At 38.3% G+C, this 24,881-nt stretch overlaps 1 protein-coding gene across 1 annotated transcript in view; it reads left to right on the top strand.

The window, feature by feature from the left end:
* LOC306885840 (receptor-type tyrosine-protein phosphatase U-like) overlaps window positions 1-24,881 on the top strand; it is a gene marked incomplete at its 5' end in the record, with an annotated part of 272,816 nt that overhangs the window by 58,590 nt on the left and 189,345 nt on the right. The window contains one exon of the mRNA XM_079442620.1: window positions 4,912-5,040. Within this exon, the coding sequence (XP_079298746.1) occupies window positions 4,912-5,040 (129 nt within the window). The remainder of the gene's footprint in view (window positions 1-4,911; window positions 5,041-24,881) is intronic.

Raw genomic sequence — 24,881 nt, 5'->3', positions numbered from 1 at the left:
AACTGGACTGAAAATGAAGTCAGACACACCACAGGCAGTTTGAGATGAGCAGTGTGCTGATAATGCCTGAGACTGGAGTAATGCCTCTGCATTATTAAAGCAACAGATGGAAAGGTAAACAAACAAAGGGAGCGCGGGCCCTGGAGCCACCCTCACCATAGTCCATGAGTGGGTCTGGCACAGAGTCAGCCAGCCTCTTTAGCACCTTAAAATATCATGCTGCTATGAGACTATGAGCTTTCTGAGGCCCAAAAGAAACTCGATGTATAAACGTTTCTGAAAGAAGCCTCTTGTCCTCAACAAGGCTGCATTTATTTGATACAAAAAAACAGTGATGTTGAATATTATTGCAATATTTTTTTCTATTTGAACATATGTTAACGTAATGTATTACTGTGATCAAATCTGAATTTTACTGTCTATTGTAAACAGTTGTAAACGGTTAACTGCTGCTTAAACCATGATACATTTTTGTAACATTAAAAGCGACTATAAATACTTTTATAATCAATTTATTGCATATGCATACTGTATATTATATATACAATGTCCATAGGAGAGGAGAGAAGTATGTGTTCGTTTGAAGTGGAACGACTGTGACTTTCACACCAGCAGAACGGAGAGAGACAAAGCGAGAGATAATAATCTTTGACATTGTAATTTTCATGGTAGTGTTGATAAAAGCTTTACAGCTCCTCTGTAATAATCATTATCTTAGCTTTTCACAGACCACAGCCTCTGATGAAGACAGCTCTGACTGTAAAGCTGTTTACAATGACAGTAATATAAGCCTGTCTTTGCTGTTTAATTTTGACAACTAAAGCAACTGGATGACTTCCTTGAGAACTGCTCTTGTAGCTTTGCGAGAAACAGTGTTTTAATCCGATAGAGACTCGGTCATGATGGAGCCTTCAAGACGCCAGAGACTGAAACCATTTCTTAAACACACACTGTGAAGGGTCTTGTGGTCTGAATACAATAGATTTTACAATTTTCATGTGCCATCAAACATAGAACGCTTTTTAGTGCAAATGCATCATTTGTGCATTTACAGACTGGGTAACACTTTAGTCTAGGGACTAGTTTTCACTATTAACTACGTAGTTGCTTGTTAGCATGTAGCATATTGGATGTTTATTAGTACTTATAAAGCAGATATTAATGCATGAGCATATTTTAGATCGCCTAACCCTTCCCAAAATGAACATCTATCTTACTTACTAATAATACGCTGAAAATTAGGAGTTTATTGAGGGAAAACTATTTGTTTTTTAGTCAACTGTGAGAATTGGACCTTAAAATAAAGTGTGACCTGAGACGGTACTGATAATACATAATGATTCTTTAATGTCAATGTCTAATGTTAATGGACATTGACCAATCAGCTTTGAGCTCAGCACACTCAAGAAAATCCTGCTCTCTTTTCAGCAGAATTCCATTCAGTATTAAAATCCACTTTGCATCTGTTTTGTTTTATAAGAATAGTGTGCACAATTATTTTTGTAATTTATTTCTGCAACTGTGTGTAAATATAGTTAAGTTTCAAGTCAACAATATATGTCAATTTAAAGGGAAGAAAATAACGAGCTGGCTTTGATGTGATGCTCAGAAGTTCATAGAAAAAAGGGCATTTCTAAATGATCATTTAATTTCAGACAGATGGGACAAATCAAGTGGCTGAAGTCAGCTGAGCTCAGGCTCTTTCAGTGAAGACAGCTTCGTTGATTATAATGAGAGTGATTTAGTTTGGACGTGTTGTGGTATGCCGCTCACATCTGATGCAGACAAGCCCAATAGAAACACACTAAATTGCTGTTTTTGCTACATTTGATAGCAAAACTCTTATACAAAGTGCATAATGCATGTGCATATGGTTCAAATATATACATATGCGTCACAAACAGCTCTTGTATGATCTTGAAGGGTTTATTTTGCTGTACATTATCCAGTAATTAGCAGGATGATGTACAGTCAGCCAATCACTATCACAAAATAAATGGTTACTTGCCAAGATAAATGGACCTTACATATTAATTCTTGTCTTTTTTGAGTATAAACAAAGCACTGTGTAATATCACAGACTAGCACAGCTAATTAGTAAAGTGCTTGCATGAGACAATGATTAATTATTCTCTGTCAGTTTACAGTAATTATGCAAACATATACTACCATTCAAAAGTTTCTGAAGTGTCAAATGTTCAAAGTAACTGTTTTCTATTTGAAAACATTTGAAAATTTAATTTTTTGCTGCAATCAAAGTGTCACATGATAATCTGATGATGCTCAAGCAACATTTCTGTTATCACAATTAAACCATTGTGCTGCGTAATATTTTTTGGAAACAATTATATTTTTTTCATAAATAAGCAACAGCTTATTTATTTATTTGATTTATTGCTTGATTGAATGTGTCATTACCGTCACTATTAATCAATTTAACGTATTCCTGCCAAAGTTTTTCTTTCTTTCTTAAAAAAGTGTGTAGTGTATTTGTTAATGCAATTTAATGTTAATGCAAGTGTAAATTTGATCAGAATCTGAGTGCTGAGAGCGCATGTCTTTACTGAGATGTTCTGCTGATTTTGTGAGATGCTTGGTCCTCTTTCTGAGGTCTGGGTGGCTGTAATTTCGCCACCTGTAATGTAGCATGAGAGCATGTGGTTGTGAGAGTGCTTCTGTTTTTAGATGCTACTCTAGATGGAGTATTATTAGCTTCTGTTGGGAGCCTGCTGATAGCATATTTCTCAAAGATACACACAGTAGTGGGTCACCTCACACTGGCGATGAGACTATTATGTGTGTTTTGTGCTCTGGTGTGATGCTGATGTTTGTCAGCTGACAGCAATCTACCTGACCCATCTTTACCTCCTCGTCCTCCAAGCCTGGAGCTAATTGAGCTGAAACACACACCTCCACTTACACACAGAGCTGAGGAAAACCAGAGCTATTAGGTGCAATTAAGGAAAACAAAAGGCACCAAAAAGCTTTTAGCTGAAGCCTGAGTTCAGATGTGGCACTCAATCATTTTTCGCAATCAGTACGTGCGTCGTCGAGAGTGTCTTCTTTTTGCCTCATTAGTTTTAGTGCAGTTGATTAGCCTTTCTTCACACTACACACAATTCCAATAGGTTTTTAGAACTGACTGTTCGCACTGTTATTTAACAAGTAATGAACCCCAAACAGATCCATTTGTTTTGACAGTGTTATCATTGTCCAGTAATATACAAAAATGACTGTATTGCATATATAGTGCCCAAAATTCCTAACTAATAATCAATGCCACTTGAGAGCATTAACGAGTGAATTCGAAATATTGAAGTTACTCTGAACCTCGAATGGGAATGAAAACATGATTAAAATCCAGTCCGACTGTTGTAATCAAAAATCCCAACCAGGCTCATCGGAAAAAGCTGCCTGTGGTGACATTTCTGCAAAATAATATTACGTTGCTTCTTGCGTGTTTCACTTTCAAAGTGAAACGCCCAGTGAGTGGTGCTACAAACATGACACTGACACTGCTTTGTTAGGATGGTTGTTGTACGTATGGCTGCAATTCAGAAATGAAATGCCTGGTGAGTGGCAGAAAATTAGCTTAATGCTCTTTAGCCTTTGAAAATAACAGACCACCTACACTAAACCTAACAACTGATAGTGTTAACAAAAGCAAACATGAGATAACCTATAACTGAAGCAGCCATGACAGTTTAGCTTGCTTTCATAAGTCCTTGAGCTCTTTTATCTTGACTTGCATTGTGAGTGCTGTGCTATAACCGGGTGTGCTTCAAAGCAAGTTTACTATGTCAGAAAAGCCATATATATGGAGCTGATTATTTGATGCAAATGTCAAAGTGTATTAGTTTAAGTGGTAAGTTTGTTTTGAGATCATAACATAGTATTCTAGTAAAGATGTTTGTGAAAATAGTCTTAATTAATCCATAATCAGTTACGTTATGATTTGTCTCAAAAGGAATACAAATTATTGGTGTTTTACTGTCACTAGTGTTCATTTCAGCCAAACTGCAATGAATTATACTGTAGGTATGTTTTTGGAGCTTTCCAAAAATGTAGGTAGAGGCACATTTTTCCAATCAGCCTAGACTGAAAAATCCCAAATAGATTTATTTATCTCTCTGCAAACAACTAAACAGATCTGAGTCGGAAATGCAAACAATACGATTGTAGCTGCCTGTCTGAGCAAAGTCTTTCTTCTCAGTGAAAGACACAGAGTCTTGTATCACTCCTAAAAAAGTTACAAAGTAAGTCGTAGTTTTATGCGGAATATATAATTACTCAAACAAAACAGCCCTGAGGTTCCTTTTCCTCTACAAAGCTAGCAAACTCACATAAAGTTATTTACAGAAATGCATCATCTGCCTAAAGCAGCAATCATCCTACTGTTCTCATAAAAAGTTTTAAGTATGTGATCAAAAATGTGGAGGTTTTGGCTGTTTGTTGTTTAAAGAGGTCATTATCAATTCATTTTATTTTGTTCCCTGAAGTTCTCTCAAAATGTTGATCAAGTTAATGCACCAAAAATAGACGCAGTGTAGTTTCACATGATAATTTTTTGTCCTTTCACTGACCCTTGCAATTAAGCAAACTGTTTTCACTACTGCGCCTTTAAGAGGTCTTTATTCAAGTAGCTCCATGGGATATCATTAAATGTGTCACCCTGGCCTGGGTGTCGCCATGTATGTGTGAGATCATTGGACATTTCTACACGTTTACAATTGTCAAGTTCAACTTCAATTGAAGTGCGACTTATGTTGCATTTTCCCAAGTAGGATGTTGGAATATATTATTTGCCAAAATATTTCAAAAGATCAGTTATATTGACCTGCAAAAGCAAAACGGAATGTAAAGTGACCATCTAAATATAGTTTCCTTCTAACAATGTGTTTTTCTCTCCAGCTGGCTGCACGTTTGAGGAAGACTCCGACCCCAGCCTATGTGAATACAGACAGGCACAGGAAGATGATTTTGATTGGCAGCTTGTACGGACCTACAGCTGGCCTCACATGACCTCTGACCTTACACGAGGTAAGTTCTGTTGTACTGTGCTGTAATGAACGCTCGATTGTAATATGAATGTTTCCAATATGTGATTTGGCTTTATATGTAAAACCTAAGAAAGCACTGCATGTATCCTTAATGGATAAAGCAATACCAGAATGCATTGCATACCTCAGTAATAACAAAAAAACAAATATATAATTGTATTTAATTCTGAAAGAAAAAAAAATCTGAGGTACTATACAAAAAACAAATCTCAAAAATAGTTTCATTAGTATGGAGCCTTCAAAGGGACATTGTGTTGTGATAAAAATGGAAATGAGAGGAAAAATTATATTTCATTGCTTTTGTGTTCTCTCGCAAAACGCCTCCCATGCTGATGGCCTGGGTTTGTGTCTCGCTCAAAGCGGGGTGGTTAGGACCGGAGGGGTTACATTTGCGTCCTTTCACAAAACATTTGTGTTCATTTGCAAAAGTATTGTGTTTGCTCAAGTAACTTGACATCTTTCGCAAAACATTTGCTTTAATCTGCAAAGGTACTGGGGAAATATACATGGGAAACTTTGTGTTCACACTCAAAACCACTGAAATATAGTCTTCCTTCCATCTTATACTTGTTTCCATCACCGTGTCCCCTTTAGGAACTCTGCGGCTAGATCATTTTGTTCTGGAGTGTCACGTTTTTAGATTAGCAACATGCTAACACTAAACTCCATTTAGTGAGAGAGGTAGCCTACTGGCTTGTGTGTTTTAAAACACGTCACCCATGATAGCTAGGATGTTGCCTTAGATGGTAGCAGCTTATGTAGCCCTAAAGTAGTCTGCACACATGTTGTTCCAAACCCGTAAATGCTTTGGTCATCTTTGGAACACAATTTAAGATATTTTGGGTGAAAACCGGGAGGCTTGTGACTGTCCCATTGACTGCCAAACAACTATCACTGTCAAGGCCCAGAAAAGTATAAAAGACATCGTCAAAAACGTTGTTACGTCAAAATTACGTCACCGTAATGTTACGAACCTACGAGAATACTTTTTGTACGCAAATAAAACAAAAATAATGACTTTATTCAACAATTCAACAGTATTCAAAATGGCAAATTGTTGAATAAAGTTGTTATTTTTGTTTTCTTTATTCTCGTAGCTTCGTAAAATTACGGTGACGTAATTTTGACGTAACATCGTTTTTGACGATGTCTTTCATGCTTTTCTGGGCTTTGACAGTGTTATTTACTTGGCAGTCAATGGGACAATCACAAGCCTCCCGGTTTTCACCCAAAATATCTTAAATTGTGTTCCGAAGATGAACGGAACTTTTACGGGTTTGGAACGACATGGGGGTAAATGATAAATGGCAAAAACATGACAAAATTTTCCTTTTGAGGTGGAGTAAGCCTTTAAGTGTCTTTGTTCTTCAAATTCCTCATTGTAGGAAGAACATGCATTTCTATGAGGAAATACAAACCTCATCCTTTTTCTCTTGACCACAAGCAAAGAGTGTTATGTCAACTCATTATTGTGTCAAATGTATTTGGTAATGTCAGAAATACACAGTGTCCTTACAGTTATAAATGTGCTTTTAGTATCACTTCAGGCCGTGTGCTGCTGTTCAGGTAGGAGTTGTGTGTTAACATGCTTAGAGTTCAGATGGTTTTCAGCGGTAATTGTACATCTCCATAAGGTTCATGGGGAGCTACTGAAACACGCGGGGCTTGTTCCTGCTGCAATAATGGCAATCGAGTCTAAATAGTCATTTGTATGATGTGTAAATGTGGACACTCTTGTGCGCTTATGGGTTTTTACACATCTAAGTGCTCTTACAGACACAGTTGTGTTTTGTAATGTTTGTTTTCATCAGTATAGTTAGTATGAATCATCATAGAGTTGAAGAAATTCTGCTGTTTTTAGCAAGATAGCAATACATCTGTGTGCAACACAATATAGACGTGCAACAATAGACAGACATTACCATGTTATTATTAAAGCTGTAGTCTACGATGTTGAAAATCAGTCGAGAAAGCCAGAATTTTTAAAAAACTCATCCCGCCGCTCCACACGCACACCCCTCCCCTCTGTGCTACCTGATCCCTCCCACCGGGAAACGACCTGAACAACGTCACTCAGTCAAGCACCATACAAGTATAAATAAATGCTTACCTGCTCAACAAAAAGTCAGCCATGTCAGCGTCGGTTTTAAGTCCAAGGTTTCTCTGAAGCTTCCTCCAACGGGCAATGGTGGACCCTATATTGATTCGGCTTTGAGTCCGGCATTCTTCACATTTTTTATTAATCTCTGCTCTTTCCTCAATTGACTTTCTCTTTCTTCCAACCTTGACTGTTGGGGCGAGCAGGGGCCGCTTGCTGCTGTCTGTTTGTTGGTTTTTCTCCATTGCTGAGTTGATGCTGCCTACTTTCGCGCGAAATTTCATGTCGCAGGAGGGGGCGGGGTGGGGTGCGGTGGGTGGAGACGCGAGTGGAGCAGGGGATTGGATGAGAGCAGTTAACCAATGTAAGCTGTCCGGCCGGACAGCTTACATTGGTCAATTTCTCTGCGGGTGTACACCCAATAGAGTGAATGGATTTTTTTCATTATTTTTTCTCTTCATATTATTAGGATTGTACTGTAGAACCATAACCAGCATCTAAACGAAGTTATTAATAATGAACAATCTTTGAAGTCGTAGACCATAGCTTTAATATAAACCATTTGATTATTAAATATATATATATATATATATATATATATATATATATATATATATATATATATATATATATATATATATATATATATATATATTACTACTGCATATACCATTATTATGATCTAATACTACTCATAGTGTGATATAAACTGTCTACTACCCTGGATCCATTCTAGTGGCACGTAATGTTGTTAACTGGACATAAGAAGCTTGAAGACAATCTGTGGCACTTTGTGTTGACATTTCTTTGAGTAGCCGGCCAATACTGCACTTATCTGGAGGGTTAAATTCCATCAAAGCTGCTAAAGACACTCCAATTGAGACAACAGCTTAGTTTATTGGGTGCTATTTGCTCAATATTATTGATCCATATACTGGGGTATGTTCAGCATGTCAATGAAGGGGATCTGAGAAACAGAGAGAGAGGGGGGAAAGTTAGATGGGTGTAATGCGGGTCTAACACAACAGGGAGGCTCTGTAGCATACTGATGCTTCTGTGAAAACTCTAGTAATCTTTTGTATTTCGACTTTTGATACAATTCAAGGTTTCACATGTTGCCTTGAAAGGTGCACTACTTAATTCTGTTCTGTACTAATTGTTTTCATACTTCTACACAAATTCTATTTAAAATTATGTATGAGATATAGATTTTTTTGGTTGAGTAAACAATTAATGAGTAGCAAATGCACCTTGAGTATCTCCCGTAGTCCTGGTTGATCAGATTTTGCTAAAGCGGTGGCATTTCCTTGATAAAAGAACACTGTTAAAGGGATAGTTCACCAACATTTTGTCGGAAGGGCTTGCTTGACATGTAAATAGCTTTGAGATTCTGCAAGAACCAACAAGGTTTGTTCTTATGTATTAAGAAAACACATTGGAGTTTAATGTTGATGTCCTATACGTATGTTTATATGTGAATAAAATCACCTAAATTAAACCTATTCGTTATATAAATCAACTGAGACTCTTAAGAAGATTTGGATTGAATCACTCACATTTTATGAATTACTTTTTGAAGTTAGAATAATTTGGTTGTATAGATTTTCAATGCATGGACAAAAATGATGAGAGAATAAATATCGGTAACGCTTGATGCATAATACATTATAAAGGTATTCATAATGTATACCATAATGCATTCTATCTTTTCATAAATTATTGTAACCACAGTTAAAATGCATTGTAATATTTGAAGATTCCTTGATACATGTGAAATCATTTGTTAATCGGTTTTAATACATTAATCGGCATAACACTCAATAGATAATAATATAATGCATTATGGTTACAATTAATTATGCACTCATAAAATGTATTATAATGTGCATTATAAGACAATGTATTACAATCCATTTATAATATATTATATGTGAAAGCTTCAAGTAAAGTGTTACCAATATATCTTCATTAGTGTTGTGAAGAATAGTATTACGAGTTTGGAGCAACATGAGGCTTAGTAAATTATGACCATTTTCATTTCAGTTCAAACACAGAACATTACAAACAGATCCATAGAGAATATTCATGCTTTGCACTCTATAAAAAGAATCCACAAGATGCAGTTTACCTTATGTGTTAAAATCAATGTCATTGCATGTGAATATAAAAACTAAAGCTGTTATTGTTTTGTAAGTTTATACCCACTGACAAGTTGCATTTAACTGTCTCAAAACCTTAAGGTTATTGACTGAAACCTATAATTGGTGTAATTGGAAGTTAATTCCGTTTCTGCAAGTTTTGCTGATTTCCAGTGACATGCGCGACAGCACGTCGGTGATCTTTAAGTCAACTTTATGCAAATGAACAGCAATGCTATGGGAGTACAGACAGCGTTCTGATGACTCATGAAGTTGCAGACGCCATTCGAGGAGGAACACCTGCTAGCACGCAGCACATAAACTCCAGAGTGATCTCCTGAAATCGAACGCCCCTTAAGATTGTGCATATAAACACTGATTTAAGCTGAAGTAATAAATCATGTTTATGGAGAGCACCTCTTTGTTTATGCTTTGAGCTTTTGCACACAAAAAAATACTAGATAATTAAAGCTAGACATGTAACAGAAGTGTGTCTGGTCTTGAGTTTAGTGAGTTTAGTGAGCTTGACTTCAAACAGGCGGGCGGTGGTGCCATGATCTTCCCACTTCCCACATGTCAAACCCGCTCTAAAACTTTGACATGCCGTCTTTGAAGATCAGGTGCAAAAAAGCAAAACATCTCAGAAGTTGCTCTTTGCATTTAAATGGCACATTAGCACGGGCCTATTTTCCCTTTGTTTCCTGACGAGATTGAGATGCTCATTTGTGTTGATGCAGGGAAGCATTGCTGTCTTTGATGTCAAGGTGTAATAAGACAAGCTTTCAGCCTATCAGCGTGTTGCTTCACTCTTTTCTGACGCTCTTCACGCTGCTTTGTAGTGTGTTGATTAGAGAAATGAATTGAATATATTATTGAAATAAGAGGCAGAGGTAATAAGCTTTAATGGCAGTTTGTTCTTGCATCAGAATGAGAAAACTTTCACCGGTTTGGAGTCATGCTGTGGAATCTCATGAACATTTGACAAACATTTGTTGTGGCACTTTCAGTTTAACTCCTGCGGCAAACTTCGGAGCATTCCTTTCTGGTCCAACAAGTTGCAAAATGAGCTTAATTTGGAACATTTTTCAAAATTAACTAAGCCCACAATATTAACCGTGTCTAAATCTTCTTTAATACGAAAGTAGACTGAAATGGTGGAAGGTGTAAAAGTAATACTTTCATTTAATACTGAGCTGTAGCGAGTTAGTCTGTTTTTAAAGTTTTTAATGCCACACTAAAGACCTTTTCTTGAAGGACTTTCATTTCTAATGGCCTTGCAGATCTATGGATCAAATGCAATGTTTCTTAGGGGAGCGCAATACTTTTGCCTAAGAAGCTTTGTGTTTACTTGAGGAACTTTTTGCATTTTTCTTTCCACCATCACAACAAGAGAACATAAAACTCATGCACATTTTTCATCACCATTTCTCTTTAGTGGCTCCATAGGATTGAACTTGCAAGGAAAAACAATGACTTGCTGCCAAAAACGCTGACACAGACAACCACTGATCGATGAGAATTGCACTTGTGTTTCAGAAATCCAATGTTGTGTTAATCCTATTCACCTCCCTGTACTCTCCATTCATTCTCTTATTCTCCCAATCAAGAAGAAGGTAGTGCTTTCAAGAAGTGAAACATTTCTAACATCTTAGCATGAGCTTGAAGGCAGAGGAGAGGGGAGAGATACCATTCGCTTGTCAGACGTCGAAGAAAAAAAAAAATGCAGCACTAACTTCTCTAAGACGACATGGTGTATCAGAACGGCTTAAATAAATCCTAATTAAATTGAAGGCCTGGGGCATTTTGAGAGTTTGAGGATGTCTTTGGAAGTTTCAGAATTTAGGGTGGATGAAGTTACTGTAGCACTCAACTACAGAGCTGAAAGAATGTTTAGTAGCACTTTACAATACGGCCCCATTAGATAACATTAGTTATTACAAGGCTCCCTGAAATAGATTCTGATTGGTCAGTCGCAACATTCCGAGGTATGTTATATAAACAACCGTCATCATTAGACATGCAGAATAACACACACTCATATGGGTATTTCAGGGCGGTGCTTCTCTCATAATCACAATACCGCGTTCTCGCTTGTTTCATTCAAATGCAACTGCTGTCATCTTGTGTCTCGTTTATTGACTGTATTTATTGTTAACGGCAAGCTTACGGTAGTATTGTTAAAAGTGTTCGTCTTATTGCTAATTGATGTTGTTTCTTTGCGTTCATAGCTGCGGGAACATATTTGATCTGGGGGTGCTGGGGGGCGGGGCCGCGGTGGGGGATTTTAGACAAAATCCTAATATTAACCCTTTCAGACCTGAGAACAAATGAATATTTGTGCTTTTGAAATTTGAATTCAGTATTTTTTTTTTTCTTTAATATTTCTATAAGGGGATTTGACTAAATATTTACATCTGCTATGCCTGAGTTTTGGTCAGTGTGCTCGCTGACTGAATATTGCACTTTGGCGAATTCTCTTATCAGAAACAACAACGTGCAGATGTAGCTGTTGTACATGTAATGTAAATAAGAAATTGATTCATCATACACTGCAGCCAGCTTCACTTAGGCTATTATAACAGCCTTTAGGTTTTTTAGAGTGCTTACACTTGCGCTTGACTTAATTCAGTGATTATATTCTTTGATAATGTATGTTCTTTGATAATTTGTTCATTGTTTGACATGCGGTTTGACATGTGTCTCTTTATTAAACATGAGATATGGTTGAATACAAATTCATTATTATTAAAATATTTTATGACATAACATGGTACTTGCCTAAAACGTTATGATGTGCGTAGTTAATATATTACATTAGGCTACAGTGGTTTGAGCGTATTTGACTAGAGACTAGAGCGCAGTTGAGGAGCTGTTGTGCTGATTGCTGGTGGTCGTCGTAGGAAGCGAGAAAGCTTTGGAAAACGGGTCCTAGTAAGGACGAGTACGTGAATGCTTTTTACAAGTTGGAATCTAAAATTACGGTAATATGTTGTGAACATTTCACATGAAATTCTGTCAGCGAGGGGGAGCTGTAGGCAGGGCAGGCCCAAGCCTTTATGGGGCCCTAAACAGAATTTTATTTGGGGGCCCCTCGGTGCCGCCAATATAACTGGTTATTGTCAAATCTTGATTCTTCACACACTATAAATCTAACACACCCATTATCAGTTTTGTTTGTTGTAGCTGTGTTGCTTTCATCATACCATTGTCTGCCTGCATGTTTTTACCCTTCTGTGATTTTTAATTGTAACAGTTGCAAACTTACAAAAGTGATTTTCACTTTAACATTCAAAGTCTGAGGCCCGGTTTCACAGACAGGAATAAGCCAGGAATAAGCCATAGTTCAATTAGGACATTAAAGTGATTTTTATAAACATGCCTTAGAAAAAAACATTACTGGTGTTCATCTTAAGACAAAACAAAGGCACTGACGTTTTAAGATCAGTCAGTGCAAATTTCTTTCAGTTGAAACAGCTCAGATTTACATTTTAGTCTAGGACTAGGCTTAAGCCTTGTCTGTGAAACAAGAAACCGGGGGTTAAAGTATTAAGTGGCATACTTAATGTACTGAAAAGTAGCTAAACAAACCAGCAGACAATGCATTTACAGAACAGAATGTTATTTAAAAAAAAACAGAAAAAAGAAATAAAAAGAAAGACGCGCTCTGTGCTTTTCATATTTCATAACTGTTCAGTGTTTTCAACCAAATACCACGGGGGCCAGCCGCTTAATTCGCTTATGCCTTGGGCCGGCTCTGGCTGCAGGGACGCAGAACGCGTGCCGTGAGGTGTGCAAGAAAAATACAACCACGCTATATTTCTGGTCATTTTAATATGTATTTAATCACAAAACTTAAGTATCCTGGGGATGATGGAGGGGCACAAAAAGAATCTGGGGGTTTTTCTGTATATATATTTGTATGTATATAGGGCCACATTAACACTGTAAGGGGCCCCTGGGCTTTACCTTTTTGAGGGGCCCTTCATCAATGAGAACTACAGTCTACATTCACTAAATCTTGATAATCACAAAGCACAAGTTCTCAGCCTTTAATTTTGCAGTAATAAATGTCATTAACAAAACATCCAAACCTAAAAGTCTGTCATATAAAATATACACAAATATCACTGCATTAACTAAACATATGCACATAGTTGGACATATTTTACACAGATGACTAACAATGTGTAGCATTTAATTACATGTGTTAACATTGGTTAAATTCATTATGAGCTAACATTAAGTTAGGTACATTATAGGAAGGTATATTAGTGAAGGTAAATGTACGCCTTCACAAATACAACCTGTTCTGGAAATGTTGGGAGGTTGAATAAAATTAAAACTAAAAGACTTTCAAATCACATGAGCCAATATTGCATTCACAATAGAATGGTCATTAGATAACATAAACATAGATAACATAACAAATGTTTAAACTGAGAAAGTTTACACTTTTATCCACTAAATGAGCTCATTTCAAATGTGATGCCCGCTATACAGGTCTCAGAAAAGTTGGCAGGGGCGCAACAAAGGGCTGAAAAAGCAAGGCATTTTGAAAAGATTCAGCTGGGAGAAAATCTAGCAGCTAAGTTAAGTTAATTGACATCAGGTTTGTAAAATGATGGTTTTCACAGAATGCAAAATTGTCATTTGATCTGAAGCAAATAGTTTAAATTATTACAACAAAACTTATATTTACTTCCAGTTAACTGAATATTTTACTTTAGCTCAATGGCAAAACAGAAAGTCAATTTATTAAGTCAATTATTGGATTATTGGATCAAGTATAAAATGTTCTTTGGAGTAACGACAAGGCATATGCACTTTTTTCAGTGTGTGTAATAAGTGGGATAATGTTCATTCTTCAGGGTGATGTTTATTCTGCAACAACAACCAGTTGGATGTCTGTAATTCTATTGCCAAGCTTCAAAAACGGCATAAATGTAGTACATGCTTCATATGGCTATGGCACACATCTTTCACCAATAATTTTCCCCTCTGCTGGAGCTCAACAATTGCATTTGCTCTTGTGTTCAGTTCAGAAATGATGCTTTTGGACGCATTGCACCAGATCATGAAGTGACATGGTTAAAAATGCAACAGCATTGAGAGCTTCTGCACAGGCTTCATTCTGGTGACACATTTTCTGAGAAAACTGTTCCTTTAAAAGGTATCACAAAACTTCTCTTTGACTCCGATTGGAAGCAGCAAGTTCCTCTATTAGCTCTCCCTCATGGCTCTGGGCAACAGCAGTACAATAATGAGCAGATAATGATGGAATTGTGGGCTTTGTGTGGATTCGGTTCATTCGGAAGTCTATGAGAAATACTCACACACCTATTGGAGAGCCTATGAAGTTATTACCGCCTCGTCCCGAGGTGCTGAAAAGTTCTGTAGTTGTTTATGAAGCATAGACTGCGCCGATGCATAGTTTACCTTCCACAGGCAAACAATCCCAGCTCTGTTTGGCTGCCAAACCATGAAGGAGACACATAAGCTGGAATGAGGGGCTCGAGGAGCCTTGATTCTGCTTATGAGCTGTGGTGGCTATTTCTGGAGGGGATTTGAGTGCGAGACAGACAGCGAGGGCTGGACTGACATCAGAACAGAGATGACTGGTCTTGTCAGGATAATTGATATCCAGGTAGGCAGGTGTATCTGTGGGTGATAAGTGAAGTGATAATGATGGGCTGTTCACTGCCATTAGTGTGAGTCCTGCTAAAATGGACGGTCATTTGAATAATGAACCAAGAGCCACCTTTTAAGTCACCATGAGTCAGTCACACTGACACCAGACAGCTTATATAAGAAAATATAAGTGGGTATTTCAAGAGTTTGAGACGGTATCCTCAGGTTAGACCACCCATGGTGCACTGAGTGCTGCAATGATGAGGTGTTTTTGCAGGCAAACCCAGTTCACATCACCCTGGTTTCACTCGACAAAAACTCAATAGGCTTTTTCCATTGGCTTTTAGATTGCTGCAGAAAATAAGCTCTGTGAGAGACAAAAGTTTATGATTCTTACACATTGGGTTCGTAAAGACATTCTTTACAACTGAACACAACTTTAATGAAGTACGAGGCCTGAAAATACAATAGCTAGAATAAAAAGATAAACGTGGGCTTTAAATGAACTACACCACGGTCACATGACTACAAAATACACCAAAATTGAAAAAGCATTTTCGCTTTGAGTTTGAATAGTTTGCTAGAGCTCAATTAATAACACAAAAAACCTGTGAAAGTGACTAGTGACTAGTTTAACCACTTTTTTGACTTTTTCAAAACAATTAAAACTTAAAAAAAATCACAAAGGGTCGTTATTAGATTCAAGAGTTTTATTTGTCACATACACAATTATACAGAGTATAACCAGCAGTGAAATGTAGGTCAGGTCCGCTCCAAGGACAATGCAATTATAAAGTATACAAATATTAAGAAGAAGTACAAACATAAAATAAAAGATAAGATAAAATAAGATAGGATAGGATAAAAAATATAAATATAAATGTGCAGGTCAGTATGTTGTTGACAAATAGTAATAAGAGGAATGTGCAAAAATAATGTGCAAAAAGTTGTACAGGGTATTTGAATAGCAGCAATATGAGGTAGAGAAAAATTATGAATAGCTTATTGATATATGATATTTACATGGAGAAAAAATTGTGAATGAATAACTTGTTGATATGGTGATATTACATGGAGTCAAGTGATATTATGACACAGAGTTAGAGTTTAGGAGCCTGATGGCCTGGGGGAAGAAGCTCCTCCTAAGTCTCTCAGTTTTTGCCATCAGGCTACGGAAGCGCTTACCAGATGGAAGCAAAGTGAATAGACAGTTACCAGGGTGATTAGAGTCCTTGAAGATTTTAACAGCTCTACTTTTGCAGCGTTTGAGGTAGATGTCCCGCAGAGAGGGGAGAGCAGACCCTGAGATGCGCTCAGCTAAGCGCACAACTCTCTGTAGTGCTTTGCAGTCCTGATTGGAGCTGTTTCCATACCACACTGAGATGCACTGAGTCAATACACTTTCTATGGTCCCTGAATAGAAAGTTTTCAGGATTGCTGGTGAGACCCTGAATTTCCTCAGTTGTCGCAGATGGTACAGTCTTTGCCTGGCTTTCTTAACCTGTGATTGGATGTGTGTAGTCCAAGTCAGGTTCTCGGAGATGTTTACGCCGAGGTACTTGAAGCTACTCACCCTCTCCACAGGGGTCCCACTGATCCTGAGAGGAGAGTAGGGCTGCTGCTGTCTCTTCCTAAAGTCCATGATCAGTTCTTTAGTTTTCCCCACATTCAGTGAGAGACAGTTGTCCTGGCACCATGATGTGAGTCTCTCTACCTCATCCAAGTATGCGGTCTCATCGTTGTTGGAGATGAGGCCCAGAACCACAGTATCATCAGCGAATTTAACAATGGATGTGGAGCTGTGAGAGGACACGCAGTCATGCGTGTAGAGAGAGTAGAGCAGGGGACTCAGGACACAGCCCTGTGGGGCTCCTATGTTCAGAGTGATGGAGTTTGAGGTGAACTGGCCAACTTTCACCACTTGAGGTCTGCCGGTGAGGAAGTCTTGAATCCAGTCACAGAGTGAGGAGTTTAGGACGAGGTCAGTGAGTTTAGATGCCAGCTTGATGGGGACTATAGTGTTGAAAGCTGAGCTATAGTCAATGAATAGCAGCCTTACATAATTCCCATTGTTGCTGTCCAAGTGTGTGAGGGAAGAGTGGAGAACGTGAGAAATGGCATCGTCCGTGGATCTATTTGGGCGATAGGCAAACTGAAGAGGGTCCAAAGTATCAGGGATGGAGGAGCAGATGTGGCTCTTTACAAGTCTCTCAAAAACCTTCATGACTATAGATGTGAGGGCAACTGGGCGATAGTCATTCAGGCAAGAGGGTTTATTGTTCTTTGGCACAGGGATAATGATGGATTTTTTGAATGAGGTGGGAACCACGGAGGTAGCAAGGGACTCATTAAAAATGGAAGTGAACAAACCAGCGAGCTGATCGGCGCAGGACCTCAGAACACGGCCGGTTATCCCATCAGGACCGGCTGCTTTCCTGACGTTCACTCCCTTTAGCGCCCTCCGAACCTCATCCTCCGACACGGTGATTACAGGATCATCGCTGCTCTGCCTGCTGCTTCCTGACGCGCCGCCGCCGTTGCCATCGAAGCGGCTGTAGAAGATGTTTAACTCGTCGGCCAGCAACGGATCTGCTCTCACCTCCGCGGAGGATTTGTTTCCGAAGTCACAGATGGTCCTCAGTCCCTGCCACATCCGTCGAGAGTCGTTGAGCTGGAAATGAGACTCAATTCTCTCTCTGTATCTGTGTTTAGCGGCTCTTACTGCGCGTCGGAGAGCATAGCACGATGCTTTGTACTCGCTCGTATTCCCGGTCAGAAGAGCCTCATTGTAAGCGGCGGTGCGTGTGTTAACCGCGGCACGGATTGTTCTGTCCACCCACGGTTTCTGATTGGAGAATGTCCTTATCGTTATTGTTTCTGTAGCTTGCTCGGTTAGCGTGTTTACGAAGCTTAATGCTACATCCGTGAACTCGCTGACGTCAGAAGAACTCGCCCGGAACATGTCCCAGTCGACGTCATCAAGCGCCGCCTGCAGCATAGCCTCTGAGTGGGAGGACCAGCGCGTCACTACTCTCTGCACCGGAGGTTCCTGAACGAGCCTTTGTTTGTATCCCGGTGTTAGAAAAATTGTGGCATGGTCCGATTTGCCAAAAGCCGGTAGTGAGCGGGCTTTGTAGGCATCCTTGAATTGAGTGTAGCAATGATCCAGTGTGTTTGGTCCTCTAGTTGGACAGGATACATGTTGATAAAAGTTCGGCATGACCTGCTTGAGGTTGGCTTTGTTAAAGTCCCCCGCGATGATAAAGGCAGCGTCAGGATGTTTGTTGATGTAGCCGCTGAGCACATCGTGAAGCTTAGACAAAGCCAAGCCGGTGTCCGCCTGTGGTGGAATGTACACAGCAGTAACAATGATCGATGAAAACTCCCGGGGCAGATAAAATGGGCGGCAAATAATGGAAAGATGTTCCAGATGAGGCGAGCAGGAACGCGACTGAATGGAGATATTCCTGGGATCACACCATTTCTTGTTGATCATGAAACATACTCCTCCACCCCTGGATTTACCGGCCTCTGCTGTTCTGTCCGTCCGAAAGACAGAGAAGTTATCACTCGGCATTACAGCAGTGTCCGGGACCGAGGACGAAAGCCACGTTTCTGACAAACAAAGGATGTTGCAGTCCCTTATGTCCCGTTGGAAACTAATCCTGGCTCTAAGATCGTCCATCTTATTCTCCAAGGATTGGACATTAGCAAGGAGAATGCTTGGAAGAGGAGGACTGTGAGCCCTTTTCCTGAGTCTGACTCGAATTCCAACGCGCTTCCCGCGGTGTTTCTTGGTCCGTCGCCTCGGGGGGTTATTGTTCGTCTCCGTGTTCCGAAGAATCTCCAGAGGCCACGCAGGATTCGTGGATAAAGTGTCCTGAAGCAGGTTGGTGTAGCGGTTTCCAATGTCCAAAAGTGTTTCTATGTTGTAGGTGATCAGTGCCGACGTGAAATGTGTAAAAAGAGAAAGTAAAAGTAGGGAAAAAAGTAGGTTTAAGCAAAGTCTCAGTGGAGCGACCCGCACGGCGTCCGAACACAGCGGCGCCATCTTGGTCTGGGGTGTATCTTATGCAGATACCTTAAGATATCTTATCTTATGTATCTTATGCCATAGAATAAAATGTGGAAATATCTTGAGCTTTTGGTAACCACAAACCTCTTTTCAGGCATTTCACCCAAAAAAAACAAACATTCAAAAATCCCATTCGACTTCAGGACGATGGAATCAAAAGTGTTAATATACTAATTATTTACCATCTTTTGGCCATCTAATGCATATTGTACACAAAAAAGAACTTTCTCAACATGGCAAGCTTTAATCTGATTGGCTGATCTATCCATCGATCTATCTATTTTATAGAATACAGAAACAGAATAAAGTGCCTGTTAAGTGGAGATTCATAGTTATGGTAATGCATCAGTCAAAATATTACAATGCACACTGTGTTTGCAAATATCTGTATTTTTTATAAATTAAATATCTGTTGAATTTTGGCAGGAAGGAGTCTGTTATTAAATGGTTTGTAATCACACAAAGAGCACACAGGGAACAAATAAGAGTAATGCATAATCAATGATTTGTGAACGTCTTAAAATTGTGACAGCTCGCGCGACCTTAAGCATATTTTTGTTGTTGTGCAATTTCTGAAATTACAGTGAATAATTGTAATTTCCTCAGACTATAAATGAGTCGTGAGTCCAACTGACATGTCTTATTTAGTCCTTTTGTGCAATGTCAGCCCTTAATTAAAGCGTCACAATGCATTGACGTTTTCATCAGCAACCACATGTGTGTCTGGCTGCGTGTGCAAGCTGTGTGTCTTTTAAAAGCCTGATTATGCTTAATGAAGTAGAGTTCTCCAAATTCAGAAGAAAGCGGTTTCCTCTAAATGGCAAATGAAACGGCTCAGAGGGAAGTGTTCTGTTCGTAATTGTTCAGAGATAGTGGTGGAAGGTTAGATGTTGTTTTAGAGTTTCATATGCAGTAATAAATAAATCATCTGGTGTCGTGCCAATTCTGATGGCCCTGTCAAATTACGTCCTGCTTGGAGTCCAAAGCAATTCCATTGACTGCTACAATATTGTTAATGTAAAAATGGTCTGAGAAAGCTATCTGCTAACATTTTGCATTATACAGTATATAGCCTATATTATATACGGGGATGCACGTGTGTACGACCAAAAAAACAACTAATAAAATAACTTCAGACAACATGGTTGACCGTTGTACATGTGCAATCACCGTTTTAAATCGACTAACTGTAATACTGTAGAAGGTTTCCATTCGAAATGAGAGCATAAATCTGGGCTATGTGCTCCCAAAACTGTGCCATTTCATTCATTCATTCATGAGCTTCACTTGGCAGCGCTAAAACCGGTAACCCACCATTATAAAAGCTTGCTGATTTTAGGCTTGAAAATGATGACAATTCATATAAAAAATTAAAATAAAAAAATAAAGTGAAAATGTAAATATTAGCATTGTATTTTTTAAAGTGTACTATAAAATAATTGTATTTTATTTAATACTGTTTTTTTTATTTTGAAATATAATAGTATTATCACACTTTACTTATTACTTTATTTAAAAAAAAAAATATTAAAAGTGCACTATTATTACTATTAGTAATCATTTTATTTTTTAAGTTATATTTAATTTTATTCACAAAACCAAATCTCCAGTTGCTCTCATGAAACTTAGACTGACAAACTTGCATGCATCCCTGACTATATACTATGTAATATTAATTTGATGAAATATTAGCAATATATGTTGCTTTCAGAAATTTGATTTAGTCATAATCAACATACTCTTATAGCAACTCATAGGTGTTTTACATTTTGGAAATCATATCTCAACTTAATCTACTAATGGTTTGGGGTTTTTTTTTTCCTCTCTGAGAAAAATCAATACATTTTCAATCAATCAATATTTTATTCATTTATTTTGCTTTCAGGACATTGCATTTAGTCAGAATCAACACACTTTAGGTAAGATCATATTTCCTCCTAAATAACATAAATATTAATTTCCAAAAGGGATGCATTTGTCATTCGAGGTATCATAGGCATAGTTTTGAGGTGCACTTTATCTTTAAAAATAAGACAAATTACATGGAACATTTGGTCCCAGCAGCTATAATAAATGACAATATCGCTAGTCCTCATTTCAATATTTTTGAGTGCACTTCAAGCGCATATCATAAAAACAAAATGTTTATGTTTATGGCTACCTGCTATCAGCGTTCCTCTACATCAGTGCAGCAGAGCGCCATCATATTCCCCAGCGTTATAACTAATGTCTGTTGACACCCGTGACGGCGAGAGGCATTTTTCATAAAAATCCTGTTTCCTGCAATCCCATCTCTTGCAGCCAAAGTTATTTCACTGAAGATCAATTCTCTCTTTGGATCCTCTCATATGAGGAAAAAAAAAAACACAATTTCAGCCCACCCTAATTCTGAGCAGCAGAGAAGGCAATTTAATCTGGCCGTTTTATCGTGTAGAGGAGCCTTTGACTGACAGCACGTAGGATAAGTCCCTCGATGGCCTACTGATTGAGTCTCTCTTCCCGGACCCACATAGCAGCCCAATTAAAGCACAAAAGATGCTTTGGTTCTGAAATTATCAGATACACTGAAATCTTTCTGCAGATATGACTCATTCAGATGCCATTGATATGCGTTTTGATGGACTCGGCTGCAATTATCACCTCTTTTGTCCGTCCGTGATTGCTGTTTGTCTGCTAACAACTTCAGAGGTATTCGTTCACGTTTGTGTGTAGCTGGAAATTTTTATGTCCCTGATGCAAGTTAACACACTAAAAAGAATACACTCTTTGGAGTACTGGAATATCCTGGCATACGTGAACCTGTTTGATGTCGAACACGCCGACTTTAGCTGCCGATCAATGGGATGATATTAGGCGAGCGTCTGTGTGAACTAAATAGGACTTTCAGAGCTCGATACGCTGATCGATAAGACAGATTTGAGGAGAGGCAGAGACAGTACGCTGGGGGAAAATCTGTTCGTCGTTCCGTCTTTATAGATGCTACCAAAAATGGGCCGGTTGGTTTAACGTTAATGGGAAGGAAATTCACTTTAATGAGCAGGTCACACTTAAATTTGGACATTTTTCAAGGTCACTTTATTGCTTTAGAAAAAGAACGTAATTTCTACAAAACTGTCATATTTTTGACAGTTTTATCTTTTGAACATGTCCAAGTGATTTTCATTTCATTCATCAAATTTTTCAGATATTTTTGAAAAGTTCAATTAATTTCTGAAGTTTGTGCAATGAGATGAACTAAAAAACATGGCATAGCCTACTTTGTACATAAATCACAATCAATCAATCAATCAAAAAATTTTTTTATTTGTGGTCAATTATTACATTGATGCAAAAAGTGCATCATATATTTCCAGTTGAAATGCTTTTCTCTATCATTTTATCTTCATTTGATGACTTGCCGCTGCCTCGATCGATAGAAAACATACACAAACATCTGTTTTAAATAAAATTCAGTTTAGCACTAAAGCTTTGCTCACACTTAATATTCGGCAACGTTATAGAGGTGATATGAAGTCATTTAAATAGGAATCCACACGATCAGGACTTTCGAGTGATGGTGGAAAAGTTTCCCATGCTGATTTTACTTGTGTTGATCACAGAAATTGACCACATTAAACAGCTGCTGGGTTTGAAACTGGCTTCTGTGTGAGCTGGCACTTTTGACAAAACAATGGCCCTTTCTTGCCCCCCAAATTTCACAGAAATGTGCTTAATATGACAGCACCTTAATTTCGCTGTTGTAAGTGTCATTTAAGTAGAAGAAAATAATGATAATGACTTAATTTAATGGTGAAGGTATTAAATGTTAATGCTTAAATGGATTGTGGGGGATTCATAGATAAGACAGAGGTTTTTGCACTGAAAAAGCACATGAAGAGTTTGTCCCTCATCTAACCAACCAGAGCGTAATGCATGACCCTTCCAGGACATCGCATCTGTTTTCATTGAGACGAGGTCCAAATGTGTAGGTTCTAACAAGGGAGCTAGTTTAGGGAGGTTTCTCTCCTCAGTGCCTGTCTCTCTTTCCCAAAATAAAGTTAGATGTAAGGAGACGTCTCCTCCAGACAGCTGTCAAGCCGAAGCCCTGACAGGACCAGACAATAAGGATGCTGGGAAACGGCGTTAGTGCAGGAATATAAATATCAGGAGGTTGAAAGAGACACTTCCAGCGAGGCGTGCGAGAAGGGGAAATGTCAGACTGGTCTTTTCCTGAAAGTAAACAAAAGCTCTTATTTTTCTGTGTGTACAGCTCAAGCAGCAGGATGTAGTTTGCTCTACAAATAGTAAACTTTGCAGGGAGGGTGAGATAATTAAAATCTCCTATCTCAGCGCGTGTTGACTGATCGTCACCCCCGGCCCGAGCACGCACACGCGCCGCACTCCGCCTCAAAGTCATTACTCTTTTCATGGCTTTTCCAAAGTCAATGTTTGTTACTTTAATGAAAGCCCCTCGGACAAAATAACAGGGGAACAGACAAATTTCAGTCCTTTTCCAAGCCTGAAAGAATAAAAACACATCTCTTTGAGTCCAGCAGTCTCTCACTGGAGGGCATTTCTTTGTTTTCGCTGCTTTATTTTTTTCCAGCTCTCATGCTTATTAACTGGCTTAGCTCACACGTGCGCTGTCTGTGACCCCCGCAAGCTTCAGAGTTCATAGGATTCCTAAAACCATTTCAAAATGCATTACAGGAAACTTTCAAACACATTTTTATATTCTTACAGAGACAGATGGTGCGAAGCTGCAAACACCCTTCAAGGTTTAATATCTGATCATGGGCTTCACATATAATAGGATGTGATGTTTTAACCTGAGTATGGATCTATAACGTCTAACACATCAAACACAGAAAGGACATTTTCCACTGAAGATAGGAGTTTCAGTAATATTTATAGTTTGGACTGGAGACCACCAGATTTGTGGCCTTTGAGATGCTACAACCATTTATGTTGTTGGCCATATGTGACGCTGAACCACAAAACCAGTCATAAGGGTCAATTTTTTTATTTGTACATTTATTTATACATCATAAATAAACTTTTTATTGATGTATGGTTTGTTAGGATCGGACAATATTTGGCTGAGATACAACTATTTGAAAATCTGGAATCTGAGGGTGCAAAAAAATCTAAATATTGAGAAAATCGCCTTTAAAGTTGTTCAAATGAAGTCCTTAGCAATGCATATTACTAATCAGAAATTAAGTTTTGATATATTTACGGTATGAAATTTACATGTGTCTTCATGGAGCATGATCTTTACTTAATATCCTAATGATTTTTTGCATAATAGAAAAATTTATATTTTTGACCCATACAATGTATTTTTGGCTATTGCTACAAATATACCCCAGAGACTTAAGACTGGTTTTGTGCTCCAGGGTCACATATTATTTATAAACTTTTATGAAGCAACTTGGAAGCAAACATGGAGCAAATTACTCATCCACTCTTGTAAAATAAAAAAAAAAAAAAAAAATAAATTATATACAGTTGGGCAAAAAAGTATTTAGTCAGCCACCAATTGTGCAAGTTCTCCCACTTAAAAAGATGAGAGAGGCCTGTAATTTTCATCATAGGTACACTTCAACTATGAGAGACAGAATGGGGGGAAAGAATCCAGGAAATCACATTGTAGGATTTTTAATGAATTAATTGGTAAATTCCTCTGTAAAATAAGTATTTGGTCACCTACAAACAAGCAAGATTTCTGGCTCTCACAGACCTGTAACTTCTTCTTTAAGAGGCTCCTCTGTCCTCCACTCGTTACCTGTATTAATGGCACCTGTTTGAACTCGTTATCAGTATAAAAGACACCTGTCCACAACCTCAAACAGTCACACTTCAAACTCCACTATGGCCAAGACCAAAGAGCTGCCGAAGGA

The sequence above is a fragment of the Barbus barbus genome (genome assembly GCF_936440315.1).
Source record: "Barbus barbus genome assembly, chromosome: 19".
NCBI lineage: Eukaryota > Metazoa > Chordata > Actinopteri > Cypriniformes > Cyprinidae > Barbus > Barbus barbus.
The sequence above is the reverse complement of the archived record's forward strand: the minus strand, read 5'-3'. Positions and strand labels throughout refer to the sequence as shown.